The following is a 20583-nucleotide window of genomic DNA, read 5'->3' on the forward strand; positions in this document are numbered from 1 at the left end:
GGTGTAACTAGGCCCTTGCTCCTCACCGTGGCAGCTGTCCTGGGGTGCTGGCCCCCCCACGGCGTGCTCCTCAGGGTGTGGCTTCTGCTCCTTGCTGTGACTCTGTCCCCCATGGCTCTGAGGTGTGAATTCCACGTGTCACTGTGTGCTCAAGGTGGTTTGGTGCTGGGGCCGGGCGATTGTACCCACGGCCTTCCTGCCCTTTGGGGCTTTCTCGCAGCCCCCTCCAGGGTCCCCCAGCACCGCAAGGGGCAGCCATCAGTCATCCGGCAGCGGGTCGTGGTGGGGAAAGTCCAGGACAGCTTGGACGTTGAATCCCAGCTCTGCCGTTTATTTAGTTGTGGGACTTTCTCGGGCTCCCGTGTCCTGATCTGCCAAAGGCCAGCTGCAGTAGGACACACGACACACTGGTCCCTGAGCTGAGAGCACGGGCCACGTGCACACACGTCGTCGGTGCTCTGTGCATTTTAGGAACCGATGATCCCAGTGGACGGTGACCACCAGCGGCGCTGGTCACTCGCCTCTCGCCTCCCAGCCCCCACCCTGCCTTGTTTACTCAGTCGCTGCAAACCGCATTTCACACACGCCCCTGCTAGCGGGTCTCTGTTAGGTTCTGCAGAGGGATGTTTGGGGCTGCGGGGCGGGAGGGGGGCCGACAGGGCACGACCGGGCTTCTTCCTGTCGGCTTCCTCTTCACGGCGCTCCGGCTCCAGCCGCCGCTCGGGAAGCTGGACCCCACTCTGGGTTTCTGGCCTGCTCGCGCTCACAGCCTACAGGTGGGAGCGCCTACCTGCAGCGATCGGGGTTACTTGGTGTGTTCCTTGTTGGCTTCCGGCCCCCGTACCACTGAGGTCAACCCTTATCTTCAGTCCCGCGTGTGGAAATACCCAGCGTGGTTTCCGTTTTCCCAGGCCACTCCTGACCCCAGCGCCGTGGCTGGCTGCCAGCAGGTGCAGGACCAAAAAGGGCATGAAGAAGGGCCTGGGCCCAGACGTGGGGGCGGGGATGGGTCCCATGTGGAGACGAGTCCCAGGGGAGACCCAGGCCACAGGCGACGTGCTGGAAGGAGAGGACGAGTGCGGACGGCTTGGAAGGAGCTCGGAGGGTCAGGATGGTGGAAAGGTGGGTCGCAGCAAGAACGGGGAGGCCTCCACGCCAGGGAAGAGGCAACGGAGAGATAAAGATGGCGATCAGGGATGGAGAAGACTGTTGCCCTCGGCCCCTGGCAGGGTGGGGGTTGAAGACGCTGGACCTCCAGGAACTGGCTGCGTGATGTCGAGCTGGTGATTTGGCCTCTCAGATCACTGTTTTTATTTATTTATTTTTTTAATTTTTAAAAAGATTTTATTTATTTATTTGACAGATCACAAGTAGGCAGAGAGGCAGGCAGAGAGGGGGAAGCAGGTTCCCCGCTGAGCAGAGAGCCCGATGCGGGACTCGATCCCAGGACCCTGGGATCATGACCTGAGCTGAAGGCAGAAGCTTTAACCCGCTGAGCCTCCCAGGAGCCCCTGTAATGTCCGTTCTCTAACACACACATGGAGAAGATGGCGACAAGCAAACGGAGGTGCCCCCGCAGCCCCGCCTCCCGGCGGTACAGGGACAGCTCCGGGCATCTTTCTGACTTTGCCCAGGGAAACGCAAGACAGGGCACCTGGGCTTTCCCTCTGCACTCACTGCGGCCACCTTCCATGTGCTTCTGCTGCAGCTTTCAAGTGACATCGCAGCGGGGCCGCGAGGGTCGTGGGTGCTGGGCTGTCCCGCTCACGGAGCGCTCAGCCTTCATGACATGATTTCAGCCCTTGTCCTTCCTTCACTAGGGACTCTCCCTCAGGTAAGGCTGCTTCCAAGGGGTCCCCCCGTGCTTCCCACGCCCCCCAAGTCTTTCTCACAGCCCCACCTTCTCTCCTCCTGTGTCCGGAGCGCTGCGGGCCGCACCCCTGAGCTCCGGCTGCCCGTCTCTGCTGTGCACTCTCTTTCCTCCGCCAGCCAGAGCGGAAGGGCCTGGTCTCGTTTTCTTGCAGGTCCTTCTTCCTAGTCTCAGGATTTCTTCCCTCGTCCTCTGGGGACCCTCCATCCCCCATCTCCCCACACCTCTGCCCACTTGCCGCTCCTGCAGCTCTGCAGGACCCCCCTGACTCCCCCCCGAAGGCTGGGGACCCAAGAGGTCCCTTCTGTCCCTTCATATCTGGAAGTGACCAAGCAGAAAGTGTCCCCATTGTTGCTCACAAGTGGAGGGGGAGGTAAGAGGTCAGTGGTGGGGGTTAGCGCCCAAGCTTCTACTGCGTGTGGAAACAGGTTCTGGGCTCCCATCCCACTGCTGGTCTGTGGGTCTCGCCTCCCCACCTCCCAGCGCCCACCCTTTCCCAGCCTTTCCATCGGGACAGCTGAGAAGGCCTCTGTGGTTCAGAGTCACAGCCACAGGGGGTCATTGCTGGGGAGAGAGGCAGGAAGGAGTATCTCGTGGCCTCTAACGGGTCCCCCCCCCCCCTTTGTCCTAGGATTTCAGTCACCATCTTTGTTCTGCTCATGAAGAAGCACTTGCCTCTTCCCAGGCCCCCCCCCCCGTCTCCCCTGCTGCAGTGGGAGCCATGCAGGTGAGGGAGTGGCTCCTGGCCTGCTCAGTCCTGGAAGCCAAACTGTTCCAATGTCCTGCCTTCCCAGGAACCGAATGAGGGGACATCTGATACCCAATGGGGGCCGAGCTTCCTACAATACTGTTGCCCACGATTCTGGGTCAGGAGCTGGTGTCCTGGCTTTGGAGGAGGGCAAATACCCCTGAGTTAGGGCGGGGTGCTCCCCTCGCTCCTCACCACACCCACTCGGAACCCACCGTCCCACAGCCACAGCAGGGACCTTGGAACTCTGCCATGCAGCCCCTTTGAGACCCTACTCTGTCAGTCATCAGGGGTAGCTGAAGGCAGGTTCTCAAGCGCCTGACCGTGCTCCCGCCGGCCTATTGAGAGCCATCACCTCCTCAGCCCTCCTTTCTTCCTTTCCGTCCCTTCCTTCAGCCCGTCCCCATCCAGACCACCCCTGCATGTGGGGCAGGCCGCGTGCGGGACTCTGCAGGTTAGGGGTATGGGTGGCGGGGAGAGGGCTTGAGCCCACTGCTGCTGCCGGGGCCTGTGTGCTCCATGGGAGGCTGTGGGTCGCCCCCCCCCGGGGGGGCTCCTGTGTGGAGCGTCCCTCCCTCCTAGTCCCGGGAGGCCGGCAGAGACCAGCCCCCCAGGGAGAGAACCTCCCGCGCTCCGGCTCGCCACGCTGTGGTCCCCGCAGCAACCATTGGGGGTCACTGTTGCTTCAGCGACCCGTGACCCGCAGGGTCAGGGCGGGGGTGCAGGGGGCCGGGGGTCCTTGCCGCCCATCTTGACCCCGGCAGGGCAGGGCACAGGAGCTGTGCGCGCTCCGCCAGACGCGGTCCCCGCAGACTCTCCGCAGGCTCCGCGTGTGCGGCCGCGCGTGGCCGCCTGCGAGCGCAGCCCCGAGGCCGGACGCGGAGAGGCCGGTACAGAAGCGGGCCCGGCCAGCCCCTTCTGCCGCGGCCTCCGCCCCGAGACTTCAGTCCTTTATCTGCTGCTCGTCCCCGCAAATGCCCCGCCGGCCTTGGCAGCGGAGCCGGAAAGGGACTCGGCTGGGCTCCTGCCGCTTGCCTCGGGGCGTCTCTGTTCCGGCGCGCGGGGAGCGGACTCGCAGGCTCCGCGCGCACCGGCTGCGGCTGGGGACGTCCAGCGCCCACCGGGCATCAGGACCCCTCCCCCGCTCTGTCCGCCCCCGGAACGCGAGGGGCCCCCCAGGATGAGGGCGGGGGGCGGCTCGGCCGCGGGGGCTGCCTGAGCGGCAGAGAACGGCGAGGTCGTCCTGCGCCACCGCCAAGGGGACCCCGGGAGGTCAGGTCCTCGCGCTTATCCCGCATCCCTCAGGGTTCCGGCGTCAAGTCCCCAAGGAGGACGGAGGAAGTTCAGCCCTGCGAGCGCCAGATAGACGGAGACGAGCGGTAACGGGCTGCGCGGGGCCAGGGCACGAAGAGACCCACAGCATTTATTGTGTTTTCTCCAGCCTTGGGTGTGGGGGGAGGCAGGGGTGCGGCGCAGGAGCGAGGGCAGGGAGGAAGCGAGAAGGGGTGAAGCTGCACCGAGGCATGCGCCTGGGGACGAGGGAGGAGCAGCACCAATCCTGGGGGTTCCTGGGTTCCGCAGAGGAGAGGAAGGGGGCGGGCAGGCTGCCGGCTGGGCTGGGACCACGCTCACCCAGGTCTCTGGGTTCTCCCCACACCACCTGATGTGTGGGGCAGGGGGGTAGTGAGACACCCCACCCCCAGCATTCCAGACAAGGACAGGGAGGCCTGACCGCGGGCTGCTCTGCTGGTTTCCAGTGTGCGGATGGGGCCACATGTCCGCAGGAGCCCCAAAGCTGAGGGTGGGGTTCTCTGGACCCCGCCTTCCGGGTGGGTGAGCCCCCCCTTCGCTGTCTGACTAGGGCCGCCTCTCTGAGGACCCAGGCCTCTCCTCCACTTGGGCTGGGACCTTTCTCACTTTCTCGTGGAGAACTCAGACTCCCCAAGGAATCTTGGATGTCTCTGGGCTCCTTAAGGGCAAGTCCGCTCTGAGCCCCTGACCCCATCTTTCCTCTCCCGCTCCCTGGCGCAGCCTGGGCACCCCCTGGCCTTTCTGAGCATGGGACGGGGTGTGCATGTCTGCGCACTTCGTGGCCACAAAGGTCAGGACCCTTCCTCTCCGCCAGTCATCCAGGGAATACGGCGCCCCTCAGTACACCGGACCCCCATTTTGGGGGCGGCAGCCTGAGGAAGCCCCTTCTGGGGTGGGCGGAGAGTCAGGCTTGACATCAGGCAGCAGCGCCCCGCGGGCCGCCCGGCACTCTGGACTATAGTAGAAGGAGAAGAGGCGGAAGGAGGGCCGCAGCTCGCCCCGGATGCTGTCCAGGATGTGGGTGAAGGCGGGTCGCAGGCGCGGGTTCTGCTGCCAACAGCGGCGCATCAGCTCCTGCCTGGTGGGGCGGGGGCAGCATGAGAGGGGGCCGGCTGCTGCAGGGGGACCGTGGGGGGCTGCCTCTGGGAGGACCCCGGGAGAGTAAGCAGGGCTGTAGTGGGTAAGGCTCAGCTGGGGACCACCAGACAAGAGAGCATCAGAGGAGGCGGGCCAGGATCGGGGAGGGGGGGGCAGGGCGGGCAGAGCGAGCAGGGATGAGGAAGGGGCAGGGTGGGGGGAGACTTACAGCTGAAGGGGACAGCTCTCCAGCTCCTCCAGGACCCCACCATCCATGACAAACTTGAGCACCTGCTCGTTGGATAAGCCCTGGTAGGGCTGTTCGGCCAAGGTCACGATCTCCCAGAGCACCACGCCGAAGGACCTGGAGGACATGCAGAAGGGCCTGAGCCCAGCACCTGGCACGCTGCTCAGCGCATCCAGGCCTCATCCCGGAGCCCACCTCCACATCCCCCAAACCCTCTGCTCCAGCCAGGCCCTACCAGACATCCGAGTGCGTGGTGAAGATTCCATCTTTGAGGGACTCGGGGGCCATCCAGCGCACGGGCAGCAGCCCCTTCCCGCCTTTGCGGTAATAGTCAGTTTCATACACGTCTCGAGTCATCCCAAAGTCTGGAAAGTGAGGGTGGACAGGTATGGGAGCAGCAGCAGAAGCACATGCCAGCCCCTGGCCCAGGGATACCTCTCCTGCCTTCTCCCCCTCCATAGCGTCCAAGAATTCTGGAATGTGAGGGCTCAAAGAACCTCAGAGATCATCCCGCCCCAGGACCTCTGGCCTTGGACGGGGATGCTGTGTGAGACAGGGCTGTCGGGTGGGCCTGGGTCTCCTAGCCCAGCTTAGGGAGAGTCCCTCTGTTCCTCAGGCTGCCCCATACGCGCCCGGCACCCTCTGTACCCCCGATCTTGACAGTGAAGTCCTGGGACACCATGCAGTTCCGGGCCGCCAGATCTCGGTGCACAAACTTGTTGGCAGCAAGGTAGGCCATACCATCTGCAATCTCGCCAGCCATCTGGATCATATCTCCCAGCGCTGGCCGTGGGAGCCCTGGGTTGTTCTAGAGCCAAGAGAGGGGGCCAGTGAAGAAGCAAACTAGAGGTTGGACTCCTGCCCAATGATCCCCCACAACTGTGCCCAAGTCTTGTCTAACTCCCCAGCCCCTTGGCCCAGGGTCTTCCTGGTCTCCACCTCTGACTCGGGCCGCAGAGATCGAAGATGGCTCTTGAGGTCCCCCCGGGTCATTAACTCCATGATGACCAGAGTTGGCTGGCCCTGGGACACCACACCCAGGAGACGTACCTGGGATGGACAAAGAGCCTGGTTGCAGGTCTACCCAATGCCCTGACCCTTTACCTACCTGGTCAAAATGTTGCCCTGCTGTGACCACCTGACCTTGACACCGACCCTGACCCTAAACCCAACCAGGACCGTAACCCTAATTCTAATCTACCAATGACACGGGCCCTAACCCATGACCTTGGTCGTACCTGTCATTCCAGTCTTCGTGATTCACCCAATTCTGACCTTGATCCCAATCATGAGCCTAATAATGACCGAGACGCTCACTACTGACCCCCATCCATGACGGATCACAGTCCTAGCCATGATTCTGCCATGGCCCCACCATGACGTGGTTTGACTCTAACCCTAACCATGACTTTTACCTCAGTCCCAACCCTGACCTTGATGGTACCCTGACCTCATCCTTGACCCTATCCTTCTTATCATGTGACTTTCACCGTAATGATGGACCCTACCCTGGCAGTGTCCCCGATCCTTCCTTACCACATGGTGACACTTGAATGCCTTCATGACGGAGGCTTCCTTGAGGAACTCGATGCGTTCTCGTGGACTGGCCAGCTCATTGACGGTCTTCAGGGCCACGGGTGTGGACTCCTCTCCAGCCTCTAGCCCTTGGGCCAGCCCCTCGTATACCATCCCAAAGGAGCCCTGGCCCAGTTCCCGGATTATGGAGATCTGCTCCCGAGGCACCTCCCACTCATCAGGGACGTACACTGAGGGGAGGTGGGAGTCGGGGCGGGAACACAGCCTCTGCCACGCCCCCACCCACCTCTCTCCTCTTCAGAAAGGCTTGGGTCCCAAGGCAGCCTCGTCTAAGAATGTCTCCCGGAGCGTGCCTCTCCTCTCCTCCTGCCTCCCTTTCCCGCACACCTGTCCCGCCACTCCCGGACCTACTGTCGGAGGCGCTGAAGTACTCCGGATTCACAGAGGCGTACAGGGTGCTGCTTCTGCAAGGGGGCAGGGGGTCAGGCTGGAAGGCTCCTCAGGAAGGAAGGAGCAATGTCAGAGAACAAGGAGGAGGGACACTGCAAGGAGGAGCGAAGTCCCTTCCTCCCGTCCCTGGCCAGGCTGTCCCTGGGGAGCCCTAGACACTTTCCAAGCGGGTCTTTGTCCTAGGCCTGGGATCTGGGATCTGACAGACTGCAGACAGGGAGGACAGGAGGAGGGCGGCTCCCGCCTCCTCAGGTAATCCTTGACAGCCAGCTAACCAAAATTCTGCCTCCATTTCCCTCTTGTGTTCAGCCCCAGGGCATCTGGCACCAACCAACCCAGGGCACTTGGTGAGGTCTCCTGTCTCTTCCCCTGCTTTCTTGGCTGAGAACACAGTGACCAAACGAACACTCCCGGTGCGCCCAGACTGGGGAGTCCCCGGAGGGAAGACTTGCACTGGTAACATCAGGGAAAGGTGGTCCCTCAGACTGAAAGGTGGTCTCCTGCATGCTGCCCTCGGCGGATGAGTGATTGCTTCTAAGGAATGTCCTCTTGCTGTCTCATATACCACCCTCCAGGGACAGCCCTTGCGATGCGGGCTGGTGGGGTGGGGGGGGCGGCGTGGAGGGTTGGGGGAGGGGGATGGGAACCGGTAAGACCGGGCATCCTCACCTCTTCCTGCCGTAGAAGAAAGCAAGGGCAGCGAGAATGATGAGCAGCATGAGCCCCACCGGGGTGACAGTGAGAAGGACGTGCAGCCCCCCGGAGTCTTCCTCCTCTGGTGATCAGAGGGCAGCAGATGGGAGGGTCAAAGATGGAGAAGTCAGAGGGTAGAGGACACGTCTGTTTTCACCATGGGAAGTGAGAACAGGGGGAGGAACCGGGTGGAGTGACCACCACGTCCCCGTGGTTTCCACCACAGGAGACGTGGCCGGGGACCCAGCTGGGGCTGTGGGGGTGCACGTCTGGGACCGAGGCCGCCTCTACCTGGGCCGGGGACATAGAAAGCGATGCTTTCTGTCCAGGAGCCATTGCCTGCCAGCGAGGTTGCCCGAACTCTGGCCGAGTAGTTTCCAGGGGGCAGCAGGGCCAGCTGGACGCCCCCGAACTTGGCGTATCGCAGGCGGGACACACACAGCACGGTGGCCTCCTGAGGGCAGGGCAGAACGGCTGGCTGGGAAGACGGCGGATGTGCCGTCTGGGTCCGGGTTTGGGAGTTCCTGCGGGTACCTACCTCTCCCAAGCGGCGGTACTTGATTTCGTATTTGAGGATGAGTCCGTTGGGGTCCGGTGGCTCCAGCCAGCGCAGGAGGACACTGCTTTTGCTGGCCGCCTCCCAGGCCACCTTCCCTGGGATGCCATCGGCTTCTCCTGCGGGAGAGGGCAGCAGGCAGCCCCGCCGGGTACTTGCTCCCAGCTTCACGGCCAAGTGCCTGGAGGCTCATCTCGAGCGTCCAGGAAGCTCAGGGCTTATGGGGACTGGAGTCGTGGGGAGGTGGAACAGCGGAGCACCCCCTGGGTAGAGTCCCGCGGGTCGGGGGCGGGCCGGGGGGAGAACCTACTGTGGGGCATGGTGCGCGCGAAGACGAAGGTGGCCGCGCTGCAGCCCACGGTGTGCGCCGCGTGGTTGCAGGCGTGGATGTCGATGCGATATTCCGTGAAGTGGCGCAGGCCACTCAACACTGCGCGCTCCCGGGGCACTTTGTCCTCCTGGATCTCGAAATCCGAGGTGTTTCCCCCAAGCCGGAGGGTCCCGGCGGCCCGGCGCTGCCTCCCCGAGTCCCTGGGGAGGGCGCGAGTCAGAGCCGCGGCCGCGCCCCGGGACCGCCGCCCCTCAGTCCCGCCCCGCTCACCTGCGAGGGTTCTTATGGATGGACGTCACCTTCCAGGGGGATCTGGGGAGACCCGGGGAGGGCCGCGTCAGGCCCCGCCCCCGGCCCGCCCCCGGCCCGGCCCCGCCCGCCAGGCCCGCCCCGCCCCGGCCCCGCCCCGCCAGGCCCGCCCCGCCCCCGCCCCGCCCCGCCAGGCCCGCCCCGCCCCCGCCCCCGGCGCGGGCCGCACTTGGGGATGGTGATGGCGTTGTGCAGGAAGTTTTCGAACTTCTTCTGGAAGGAGGCCTCCTGCGCCTCCAGCGGCGGCAGGACCTGCCCGGGAGGGGGGTGCTGGCAGGGGCAGCAGCCGGGCTCCGTCTCGGCTTCCGGCTCCTCGTCTTCGCGGTCGAAGCGGGGGTCGTTGTGGCTGGTGGGCAGCCGCAAGCCTGGCGCGGCGCGGGGAAGAGGCGCGGTCAGACGGACAGCGGCCGGGCGCCGCCGCCCGCCCCTCCGGCCTGCGCCGCCGCCCTGCGCACCGCGGTGGCAGTAGTCGTTGAGGTAGAGGTCGCCGTCCTCCGCCAGACGCTGCCACAGCACCAGGTAGTAGGTGATGTTCCCGTTGCGCTGAGTCGGTGGCTTCCAGCGCACCAGCAGGTGGGACGAGGAGTTGGACGTGGAGATGACGTCCTGCGGCACCGTGGGCGCTGGGGACGCAGGTCGGGTGAGACTGAGGCGCCGCGGATCCCCCTTTCTGGTACCGTCTGGTAATGGCCCCTCACTGGGGTCCAAGACCTTCGCATTCTCCCAAGGAACCTCCCCTTCCTGGAACGCAGAATCCTGGCCTTCCCACGGCCCTCGAAGGCCCTTGAATTGGCTCAAGTATTCCCCGTGCCCTCTCCCACCCACAGCATCCCTAGGACCTTAGGCCGATGCCCTCTGTTCTCTCCAGGACTCTGACATCTGGCTTCCCAGTCTCTAGGGGCCTGGTGTTGAGCGACCCAGCTCCCCTATTTCTGGTGCCTGGGTTCCCGCGTTCCCAACAGGGCTCAGGTATCCCACTCCCACCCCCTTCAGAGTCTTCCACGTACCTGCCGGCAGGGTTCGGAGGTAGACAATGGGGCTCTGGGCTCCTTGGTGGGGGCTGTCCTCAGCGGTGGTCAGTGTGATGGCCCGCACAAACACTGCATACTGTGTCCAAGGCTTGAGGGGTGCGAGAGTCACCCCGGGTTCCTGGGTGCGGCTTAAGGGCAGCTCCACATCCAGCAGGTTCCAGCTCTGGGTCCCGCAGGCGTCTGGACCTATGTGCTCTGTAGCATTCTGGAACGGGCTGAACACCCCGTCCCTAGAGCTGAGGGGCGGCTCAGCCCCATCCCAGTTTCCAGCACTCCCGTCCTCTCCGAACCACCATAAGAAGGTCACTGTCATTCTTCCAGTGTGAGTGAAGGCATCCCGCTCCTCGGGAGCACCCAGTGGGCGGGTCTGCTCAGAGCTGGGACTGGGCCAGGACCCACAGTGGGTCTGAGCCGGCAAAGCCACAGCCAGGCTGCGAGGCCGTGGCGCTAGGGGAGCTTCCTGAAGGACACAGGATTCTCTACCTTCTGAGCCCAGAGGCAGCTGGGTACAGCTGTGTGGACTGTGAGCCGCACCAGCCAGGCAGGGGGTGCCGTGCACACCACCAGCCCACTTTAGTGCTCCTCGAAGTGTGGTCCATGGACCGGGATTACCTGGGAGCTTGTTAGAAATGCAGACTCTCCGGCTCTCCCCACGACTGACTGACTCAGAATCTGTGGGGACGGGGCCCAGGAATCTGTATTTAGCAAACTCTCCGGCTCCCCGTGCTGGAGACCTTCCCCTCCCTGTGAGGCCCAGGAGAGCCTCGACCATTTGAGCCGGCCTGGTGCCATTGACACGTCCTCCTTCCTCCCACGCCAGGCCTTGTGCTAGTGGGAAACGAACACCTCTCCGTCTGGATCCACAGGAAGGCGTCCAAGCCAGGTGGCTCCCATCTTCGTGGACTGTAGACGTGGAAACACTCCCCATGCTGCCCTCCCGGCCTGCCATCCCAAACCCACTTCTCTCCTGTCAGAATTCTCATTTTGATTCCTAGCCATGCTTTTGGAGAGATCCTTCCTGTGGTCTAGCCACTGTCCCTCCTACTATGGTCAGTACGCTCTCTGCAAAGGAAACCCAGCCCGTCCTTGGCTGTCCCACCGCCCTCCCTTCCTTAGGTTTTAATGAAATGCTGGCAGAGCTCCGCATAAAGCCGGCCAGATTAGTGGGTGCTCCCCAAACCGCTGCTGGGGCAGGAGCCTGTGGTCAGCACAGAACATTAACATAGTGAATTGAAGTTTAATTATGCGAGCCTTCCCAGCGGGGCTCCTCTCCTGATCTCTCAGAAGTCCTGACTGTCCTCTCCATTTCACTGCTGAGGTGACACTGAGGCACGGAGGGGTGAATAAGGTGAAGGGAGAGCCAGGCGTGGGCCCTACAAGGGAGTGAGTCTTAGGGGTCCTGGATCCTTGCCTTTGCACCCCAGCGCTCTGTCCTCACCCGGCTGCTGCTGCGTTTGGGTACAGATGGGCGGGACCGGGTCTGACCCCGCCCACGGGGGCTCTGGCCCCGCCCCCGCCCCGGCCCCGGCTGCTGCATTTGGGAGCAGATAGGCGGGGCTGGGTCTGACCCCGCCCACGGGGGGCTCTGGCCCCGCCCCCCAGCCCCAGCCCCAGCCCCAGCCCCGGCTGCTGCATTTGGGAATAGATAGGCGGGGCTGGGTCTGACCCCGCCCACGGGGGGCTCTGCCCCCGCCCCCCAGCCCCAGCCCCAGCCCCAGCCCCAGCCCCGGCTGCTGCATTTGGGAATAGATAGGCGGGGCTGGGTCTGACCCCGCCCACGGAGGACTCTGGTCCCGCCCCTCCAGCCCCAGCCCCGGCACTCACGACTCCTTGTAGTACACGATGAAGCTGAGCAGGTCCCGAGCCTCGAGCGGCTCGTAGCGCTCCCAGCGCAGCAAGATGCTGTCGGCCTGCGTCACGTTGGACACGAAGCGCAGGGTGCGAGTCTGGCCTGGGGGGGCGAGGGGCCAACACCCGCTGTCAGCCGCGTCTGTCTCCGCCCGCGTCGCCCGCTTCCGAGCCCCGGCCCGGACCCGGCGGAGACCACCCGCAACGCGGCCTCCGAGGAGAACCTATCGCGTCGTCCGGGGCAGACGCCCCCTCGCCCTGGGGCCGTGTCGGGTGTGTCTCAGGGCGCGTGCGCGCGTCGGGGGGTTCAGGGGGTCCCTCGCCCTGGGGTTGCGGTGTCGGGCCTCACAGGCGGCGCGGTCTCCGTTGGTGCGGGGGTTGATCTCGGCCTTGTTTTGCCGTCCCCGAGTGCCGGTCACCTCCTCCAGGCGGTAGATGTGCTCCAAGCAGAGGCGAGGGTTGAAGGCGAAGTAGATCTTGCCCACGGGAATGGTGAGCCCCGCAGCCACCCAGGACCCCAGCTGTTGTAGGTTCTGGTTGTCCAGCACATACAGAGTGTAGTTCCTGGGCGGGGGGTGGGGTGGGGGAGAGACCTTGCGCTGCAGGGGAGGTGGAGGCAAGGGGTGGGGAACCCGAGCACCTTATGGGACCCTCCTGGAGGGGCTGAGCTGGGGGCACAGGAGAGGAGGGGCGCTCAGCCCGGGGCTATGCCTCTCCAGCTGGAGTGTGGGTACCCCTGGGGGTCCACGGCAGTTTGGGGGAGACATGAGAAACCACTCAGCTGGTAGATAATGTAGAAATTCTCTGGGGGCGCCTGGGGGGCTCAGTGGGTTGAGCGCCCTCTTGATTTTGGCTCCCAGTGGTGATCTCAAGGTCATGATCTCAGGCTGGTGAGATCAAAACCCCTCTAGGGCTCTACTCTGGATGTGAAGCCTCTCTCTCCCTCTGCTGGCCCCCCACTCCTGGCCTGCAAACAGGTGTGTGCGCTCTCTCTCTCTGTCTCCCTTGTAAATAAAATAAAACCAAATAAAATAAAACAGGGACGCCTGGGTGACTCAGCTGGTTAAGCATCTGCCTCTGGCTCAGGTCATGATCCCAGGCAGGAAGCCTGCATCTCCCTCTGCTTCTCTCTGTCTCTCATGAATAAACAAACAAATAAATAAAAATCTAAATAAATAAATAAAAATAAAACAAAGCATTCTCTGTGTTTTGAAAAATCCGAGCTATGTTACAGGTAGGTCTTGACTGGTAGGTGGCAGGGACAGGTTTCAAACCCAGGTGGTTAAGAGCGTCAGAAAGCAGTGGCGGCCAACCTCTGTGGAGTCTGATGTCACCATAAACGATATAGAATATATGTGTTCCAGACACTGTTTTAAGTGCTTTGCACACAACAACATAGTAATATTCACAACAACCCTAAGAAAGAAGTAGTGTCAGGGGTACCTGTGTGGCTCAGTGGGTTAAAGCCTCTGCCTTTGGCCCAGGTCATGATCTCAGGATCCTGGGATCAAGCCTCACATCAGGCTCCCTGCTTCCTCCTCTCTCTGCCTGCCTCTCTGCCTACTTGTGATCTCTGTCTGTCAAATAAATAAATAAATATTAAAAAGAAAAAAAACAACCAAAGAGGGGCGCCTGGGTGGCTCAGTGGGTTAAAGCCTCTGCCTTCGGCTCAGGTCATGATCTCAGGGTCCTGGGATTGAGCCCTGCACTGGGCTCTCTGCTCAGCAGGGAGCCTGTTTCCTTCTCTCTCTCTGCCTGCTTCTCTGCCTACTTGTGAGCTCTGTGATGTCAAATAAATAAATAAAATCTTTAAAAAAAAAAGAAAGAAATAAGTAGTGTTATATTAAACCCATTTTACAGATGAGAAAACTGAGGACCACAGAAGCTAAGTAACCTACCCATCACACATACACCACAGAGCTGACTCCAGAGCCCATATTCTTTCCCCTGTTTGGGGAATGTTAGGGAGGACATGTGATCGAGGGAGCTGGTCAGAGGCTGTTTCTGACCCCTTACCCATCCACCATGGCATCCCCCCGGATTAGTTTGAGGTTCCTGAAAAAGCCCAGGGACACGAGGGCAAAGGAGTGCTTGATTTTGAGGAAGCCAGTGATGGTCTCGATGAGCCCCAGGCTTTGCTGTAGCTCCGGCTCTAGGTTATCTGGAACCGGGGAAGACAGGGCTGGAGTCGGGTGGGGGAGGTGTATGGCTGGTGGGGGGGGGGCTGGGGGGGGAAGGTGCTGATGGCAGGGGTAGCCGGGAGGGGGGCCCTGAGGACTGGGACCCAAGGTGATAGAAAGCAGGGCTTTAGCTGGGTCACTGTCCGGGGCATGGCCAGGGGCAGAGGTGCGCCCCGAGGAAGGTACTGACAGCCTTGGCGAAGGTTGACGATGAGGCTCCCCTCCACGTGGGTGCAGCCCGCCAGGTCCTGCGCCACCTGGATGGAGTCGATGGTCTTGGTGCCCACCTTGCACTCTTTGGGGCACAGCCCCTCACACTTGTGGCAGAATATGCTAGCAGGGGCAAGCGGAGGGTGCGGAGTGAGCCCCGGACCAGTGGGGACCCCTCACTGAGCCAAGAGTGCCCCCCACCCCGTACACTCACCTGCTGCTGTTGCGGGTGAAGCCCGGGGGGCACTGGGCCAGGCAGCTGCCCTCATGGATGCCGAAGGTGGAGGCGCGGCCGGGCACAGAGCGCAGGCTGGCACAGCGCTCTGCCGTGACACAGCGCCAGGACTCATGCTGGTAGGTGCCTGGAGGGCAGGCCCGGTGACAGGCGCCCTGGAAGTAGAGGTGACGACAGGCCAGGCAGGCCCGGGGGTCCTCCGGCCGGCTGCAGCCCCCCAGGCACTCGGAGTGGCAGCACTCCCCCCCAGCGGTGCAGGCCAGCCCATGGGGACAGGGACACACTGTGGACAGAGTGCTGAGTTAGGCCTCCCCCCGACACCCCCGTCCCGGCGCCACCCCCGCCTCTGGGACACTCTCAGGCAGCATCCAACTTTCTCCAGTGCAGAGGACAGTGGCTGCTGGCTTGCTTTTCCCCAGATGGGGCTCTTGAGGACCAGGACCATGGCCCCTCTCTGTGGCTTCCCATCTCCCACAGCAGCTGGTGGGGGTTCAGAGCTCAGGACGGAGCAATGACCTTGTCTACCTGGACCGCTTCTCCCTGGCCTGTTGTCCCGTCTGGGCCCGGTGCCAGGGGGAACCTGCCCCCTCTCCTGGGCAGTGAGGCCAGGGCCGGTGGGCCTGTGAGTGTGTGTGCAAGGAGGGGGCACCCTCGTCATCTCACCTGTCCACCCTTCCCAGCTCTGTGCCCTAGGTGGGGCTGCCCAAAGTGGCCACCGTTGGGGGTTGGGGCTGGGGCCCAAAGTGTGCGAGGTCTGCGGCCGCAGCCTGCTGTCTGGGAGCGCGTGTGGTGGGGTCAGGGAGGGCGTGTTGATACTGTACATGAGAGACGACGGGCAGCCACCGTGTTTACAGCCAACACGGGGGCACGGGGACGTGGGGCCCAGCGGACACAGAAGGGATCTGGTTACAATTCTGCTGTGACGCTGAGGCTTTGGGTGAGGGAGCCCCAGGTTGGGGACCCCAGGTCTAGTCCGAGCCTCTGGAAGCGTTTCCTTTTCCGCCCTTTAGCTTCCGCTTCCTCCTCCCATCACCCTCGCGTCACCCCCCCCCCCGGCCACCCCGCTCTGCTTCCTTCCTTCTGTTTCTCTCCAGGCCCCTCACTGCTAAGGAGGACCCCACTGTTCTGTCCTTCCTCGGTCACCCCCTCCTTTCCCTGCCCACTCAGCTCCCCTCCCGCCAAATACTGCCAGCCTGCCCTGGATCACCTGCGCTAGGCCCACTTTCCTCAGGAACCTCGAGCCCCCACCAGGGCCCAGGCACTGGTCTCATGCTGAGAGAACAGCTCATGGCCCCTAACGACCCGCGCGTACCTTACCGATGAGCGGGGCAGGCTCAGACGCACCTCTGAGCCAAGCCAGTAAGTTGCTCAGCTGAGATGGGACGGAGCCGTCTGGCCTTGTACTTGGCCGCCGCCCCATGTGGCTTCCCTCCCCCTGCCCACCTCGCACCTGTCCTGTCCCCCTCCCTGACTCCTGCCTGCTGTCCTGCACGGTCCCTTGACGGCCTTGTGCCAACTTAGTTATTGAATTTTTCTGACCCATCCTGTGGCCGCCCAGCGCCCCCCGCCCCGCCCCTGCCCTCCCTGTGCCCCGCCCCTGCCCTCCCTGTGCCCCGCCCCCCTGCTGGTGCTCCGGGCTGGTGCCCACCTCTCTGGCAGTGGCTGGAGGTCCAGCACCTGTAGTCCGTGTGCCCGCCGAAGGTGGTCCTGGCGCAGGGCTGGCCGGTGGCCCCCAGCACACCGGGGCACACGTCGGCGCACTCCTCACGCAGCTTGTTGCCCACGATGTGGTTGGCGCCCGGCGAGGGCTGCAGCAGGCCCCAGTCGACGGTGGACAGGTGGCAGAGCTCCTGGTTCTTCTCCACCCGCACGGCCCCACGCAGCACGGCCCCCAGCGCCGGCAGCCCCACGTCCCGCAGGTGCGGCATCTCGTAGATGACCAGCGCGTAGCCCAGGAAGAGGCGGGCGCCGCGCACCACCGCCAGGTTGGGGAAGAGGTCCCGCAGGCTCTCCAGGCCGTAGACCCGGAAGAGGAGCAGGTAGTCCGTGACCTGAGTGAGGCGCGGGAAGCTGAGGCCACGGAAGTCCTCGCCGGTGGCCGTGAACATGAGCAGGATCTGCAGATGCCCTTCCACCACGCTGCAGTTCTCCAGCCGGCGCAGCTCGGCCACCTCCGAGCGGATGTCCAGGCTGGGACACACTGCGGGCACAGGCGGCAGCGGCTGTCAGTGCAGCTCGGCCCGGCACCCCCTCCTGCCTGGGGAAGCTTTGGGGGAGGGGCGCCTCTCCCGGAGCAGGACAGCGCCCGGGAAGAGGGCTCTGCTGTGGCCTCCTCCCCGGCCTCCGAGGCTCCTGCCAGCTTGAAGGGCCCACTGCCGCCCAGGGTCCCCTTCTGGTCTGTTCTTCCCTGGAGAGCCAAAGGGTCTTCTCAAAAAAGGTTGGGTCCCATTCCTCCACCTCTTTCAAGTTCAAGTCCTTACCCCAGCTGGCAGGGCCTCTGCGGCCTCTCTGACCCCATCCCCTGCTCTCTCTTCTTCAGCCACACTGACATGTTCGCTGTTCCTCAAACAGGTCAGCCAAGCTTCTGCCCTGAGGCCTTTGCACCTTCTGTTCCCCCTGGCTAGAACACTGTTCCCTCTAGATGGTCCCTCACCTCTTCAAGTCTCTGCTCAAATGTCCCCTCCTCAATGAGGCCGTCTCTGACCCTCCTTTTAAATACCCCTTACCCCCCGCTTCCTATGTAATTTTTCTCCTTAAATCTTTACACTGGCTAACATACAATTTCCTTATTTTGTTTACGGTAAGCTCCAGAAGGGCGGGGATCTCGGAATGATTCATTGCTGTCTCCGTGGTGCCTGGGACAGTGCCTGGCACGAAACCGGTGCTCAGTCAATGTCTGATGAGCGAATGAATTCCAAGGCTGAGACCAGAGCCTCACACATCCCACTTCCCACCCTGGCCTGAGGGAGCTCCGTGTCTGGTCCCCACATTGCTTTATGCTGGAAGGGACGTTCCAACTCCCCGTTGCTGGAAGTTCAAACTGAAAATCCGTCAGGCTGACATGGTGGGGCATTGACACACACAGGCCCACGCGAATCACACCAGCCTCGGTGGGGTTCCCTGGCCCGGCCACGCGCTCAGCGCTTGTCCCGCGAACCGCAGGTCCAGTCCGCCTCCCCCGATCCTGGCCTGAGTCAATCACTGCCCCCTCCAGGCTGGGCAGCACAGGGGCCGTCCATGTTTCTGTCACCCTCTGGGGAGGGAATCTCCCGAGGGTGGGGCGCTGCTGGTCCGCACTATGTCCCCCCACAGCGCTCAGTTCACGGCTGGAGACACCCGGGACCATAGTTCGAATCCATGGACATTTGGTTCCCAAGTCCACTCCTGTCCTGGGGACCGGGGTGTGTCCGCCTTCATCTGACCCAGGCCCACTTTCCTCTCTCTCCCCGAGGCACCAAGGACCAGTCCCCGGAGCGGGCTGGGCACCTGGGCTGTGGGCCCTCACTCTGCTCCTTCTGCAGCAGGGGATGCAAGTCTGAGTTCAAGCCACTCAAGCCTGCTGGCCGGCCAGCCTCCGCTCCCTCTGCGCCCAGCTCGCTGCCCGGCTCTGGGCACTCTGCCACAGACCGCCCCACCCCCTCCCCCACTCCCGCCCAGCCCCTGCTGAGGAGGCAGCCCCCTGGGGCTTATATCACACCTTCTCCCTGTCATCCTTAAGGGTCCCCGTGCTTGGCTCTGCCCAGTTACTGTGTGTGTGTCTGAGCACACACGGGTACACACGGGCACGCGCGCACGCCCCCCCCGCCCCCCTCCCCCCACCAAAGACAGAATGAGAAAACACTTCTAGCCCTCCAGGCAAAGGCCAATCAGGGCCTACGAGGCGCCCACATGCCACTTTCCCTCCTGCCCCTGCCTCTCTAGGGCTCCCCTGATGGGAGTCATTTGGAAAAACAAATCCTCGACCTTCACAGATTAACCCCTGCCTGCCTCTCCTCAGAACACGGCCCTGTGCAGAGCTGCACCGGGAACAGGACATCTGGGTCCCCTGTGACCAAACAACCAAACGCCACCCTCCGGGCCCCTCCCAGGGACGTGCTCCCCTCCTGACAACCGTGCTCCTGGCTGGCATCCGTGGTAACCTGTCCTGGTGCGGAGTGGAGGAGGGAGGGGAAAGGGCTCTCTCTTCCTTGCCCACAATGCCTTCCCGACTAGCACTGTTCGGAGACCCCTGACCCCAACCCATTTGCAGCTTTCCTCTATCTCTGACCTGCTCCTGGAAGCCCTTGGTCTGAGGGCGTCACGGGACCTGCCAGGTGGGCACACAGCGCCGGACCCCTGAACTGTCTCAGTCTGGAAGGGGATGGTGGGGTTGGGGAAGGCCGTGCTCTTAATCCTTCCACTTTGGAATCTTGCCAGCTCAGCTTCTGTCCCCCCACCCAGGCTCCCCGCACCCCCATGTGGGCCCCCTGGTCTATATCGTCTTCCCCTCCCAAACTCTGAACATGGGAAGCCTCTGGCCAGAAGGGCTAGTGAAAAGCTGCCTCCATCCCAGTGTGGGGCCCATGGGACCAGGCCCTGGGCACTGGCCAGCTTTCCCTCCCAGTCCTCTGAGCCTCAGTTCCCTGTCTGCACAATGGGTTCATGGTGCCCAGTTCTGAGCTACCCGTCCCATCCCGGTGCCTGTCGAGTTCAGTGGCCCTGGAAATGAGCCCTAAGACTCTCCCCACATCATGCCATTCTCATTCGGGCTTACTGGGACCAGGATTTCATAAGCGGGAATGGAGGGCATCTCTTCACCTCTCTGTTTCAAGGTCCTTCTCACATCCCAGGGAGCTGAGGGGAAATGCTTATGTGGGAGAGTTAAGTGCCCTTGCTGGTGGAAAGTCCTTCTGAGAGCTAACCACAGCCTGCATGCTGCAGGAGGTGAACACCTGCGTTCTGGCTGGACACTCAGTTGTCTGGTCTCCGGGCTTGCTGGGGGGCGTGGCAGGGGTGGAGATGGGGGTCCAGGAGACTGTGTTGGGCGACTCACCCTCTAGCGTGTCCAGGCCAGATCCCAGGAAGAGGAGGATGAGCAGGTGCGCTACCCACGCGCCTAGCCTGGGTACTGCCATTGTCCGAGCCCTGCCTTGTGCCCAGTCCCGGCTCTGCAGATGGCTCCGGGGAGAAAAAGGGTCTGGCAGGCCCTAAGGGACGCAGAGAGGCAGGCTTCAAGGGGGAGGGAAGGGTAGGGGCCCACCGAGGGGGAATCCCACACAGAGACAGCAGGAGGCGGAATGAGAGCCACGGAGACACAAAGACAGCCACAGCCAGCCACTGACAGCAGCCTGTGGCCCAGCCACAGACAGAGACTCAGTTGAACCAAGAGACAGAGAGATGAGGACAGAGATGCAGACTGCAAAAGGGATGCAGAGAGGCCTCTAGAGGGAGAAGGGCTCCCAGGGTGCGAGCAAATGGCAGTCCAGGATGCCTGCCAACCCAGAGCAAGAGTCGAACCGAAGCCCGGGGAGTTCGCCCGGGAAGGCGGCGCGGACCCGCCCCGGAGAGCGACCCGGATCCTCGCGGCCGCCGGGCATCCGGGCGGCAGGAGCGGCAGGTGGCGGCGGAGACGCGCGCTATCTCCGGGCACCCCGGGGCCGCGCCCAGCTCCCGCCCTCCCCGCCCCAGGGCCCAACAGATTGGCTTGCTGGGACCTCCGGCTCTCTCCGCCCTTCCCGCCAAGCCAAAATATTTAGCCTGACAACTGAGGGGGGACAGGTCTGTTGGGGGAAATAAGGCCAAAATACAGGGGATGGTTGTCCGGGAACCGAGCTCCCCCATCGCCCCTGCGGACTCGCTCACGTGGGGCCGCGCCGCCGGCGGAGGAGGGGGGCCGTGGCCGTGGCCGGGCTGGGCTGGGCTGGGGGGACGTTCTGGGGCCGGGAGCCCTGACACCTGCTGGGTGGCTCCTG

The 20583-nt window shown here is 63.2% G+C and overlaps 1 protein-coding gene across 1 annotated transcript; it reads right to left on the reverse strand.

Annotated features, from left to right (window-relative positions):
* Positions 1–3944: 3944 nt before the first annotated feature.
* INSRR (insulin receptor related receptor) lies at positions 3945–20198 on the reverse strand. The gene is made up of 23 exons (XM_045983483.1): positions 20129–20198; positions 19665–19818; positions 16281–16832; positions 14612–14915; positions 14378–14520; positions 14024–14168; positions 12357–12571; positions 11984–12110; positions 10136–10374; positions 9584–9751; positions 9298–9493; positions 9090–9131; positions 8799–9019; positions 8471–8607; positions 8224–8386; positions 7909–8014; positions 7201–7253; positions 6790–7019; positions 6193–6303; positions 5902–6061; positions 5489–5618; positions 5236–5370; positions 3945–5007 (listed from the first exon to the last, which is right to left on the reverse strand). Exons 2-23 carry the CDS (start codon positions 19744–19746, stop codon positions 4767–4769), a joined length of 3900 nt encoding a protein of 1299 aa, XP_045839439.1. The 5' UTR covers positions 19747–19818; positions 20129–20198; the 3' UTR covers positions 3945–4766.
* Positions 20199–20583: the final 385 nt, after the last annotated feature.

Source organism: Meles meles, chromosome 17 (genome assembly GCF_922984935.1).
Source record: "Meles meles chromosome 17, mMelMel3.1 paternal haplotype, whole genome shotgun sequence".
Taxonomy (NCBI): domain Eukaryota; kingdom Metazoa; phylum Chordata; class Mammalia; order Carnivora; family Mustelidae; genus Meles; species Meles meles.

Coding starts and splice junctions, on each gene's coding strand:
- INSRR (XM_045983483.1), bottom strand. CDS start 19,746: ATGGCAGTACCCAGGCTAGGCGCGTGGGTAGCGCACCTGCTCATCCTC. Junction 9,020..9,089: donor ATCCATAAGAACCCTCGCAG/GTGAGCGGGGCG, acceptor CGCCCTCCCCAG/GGACTCGGGGAGGCAGCGCC. Junction 8,015..8,223: donor TTTCTATGTCCCCGGCCCAG/GTAGAGGCGGCC, acceptor TCTGATCACCAG/AGGAGGAAGACTCCGGGGGG.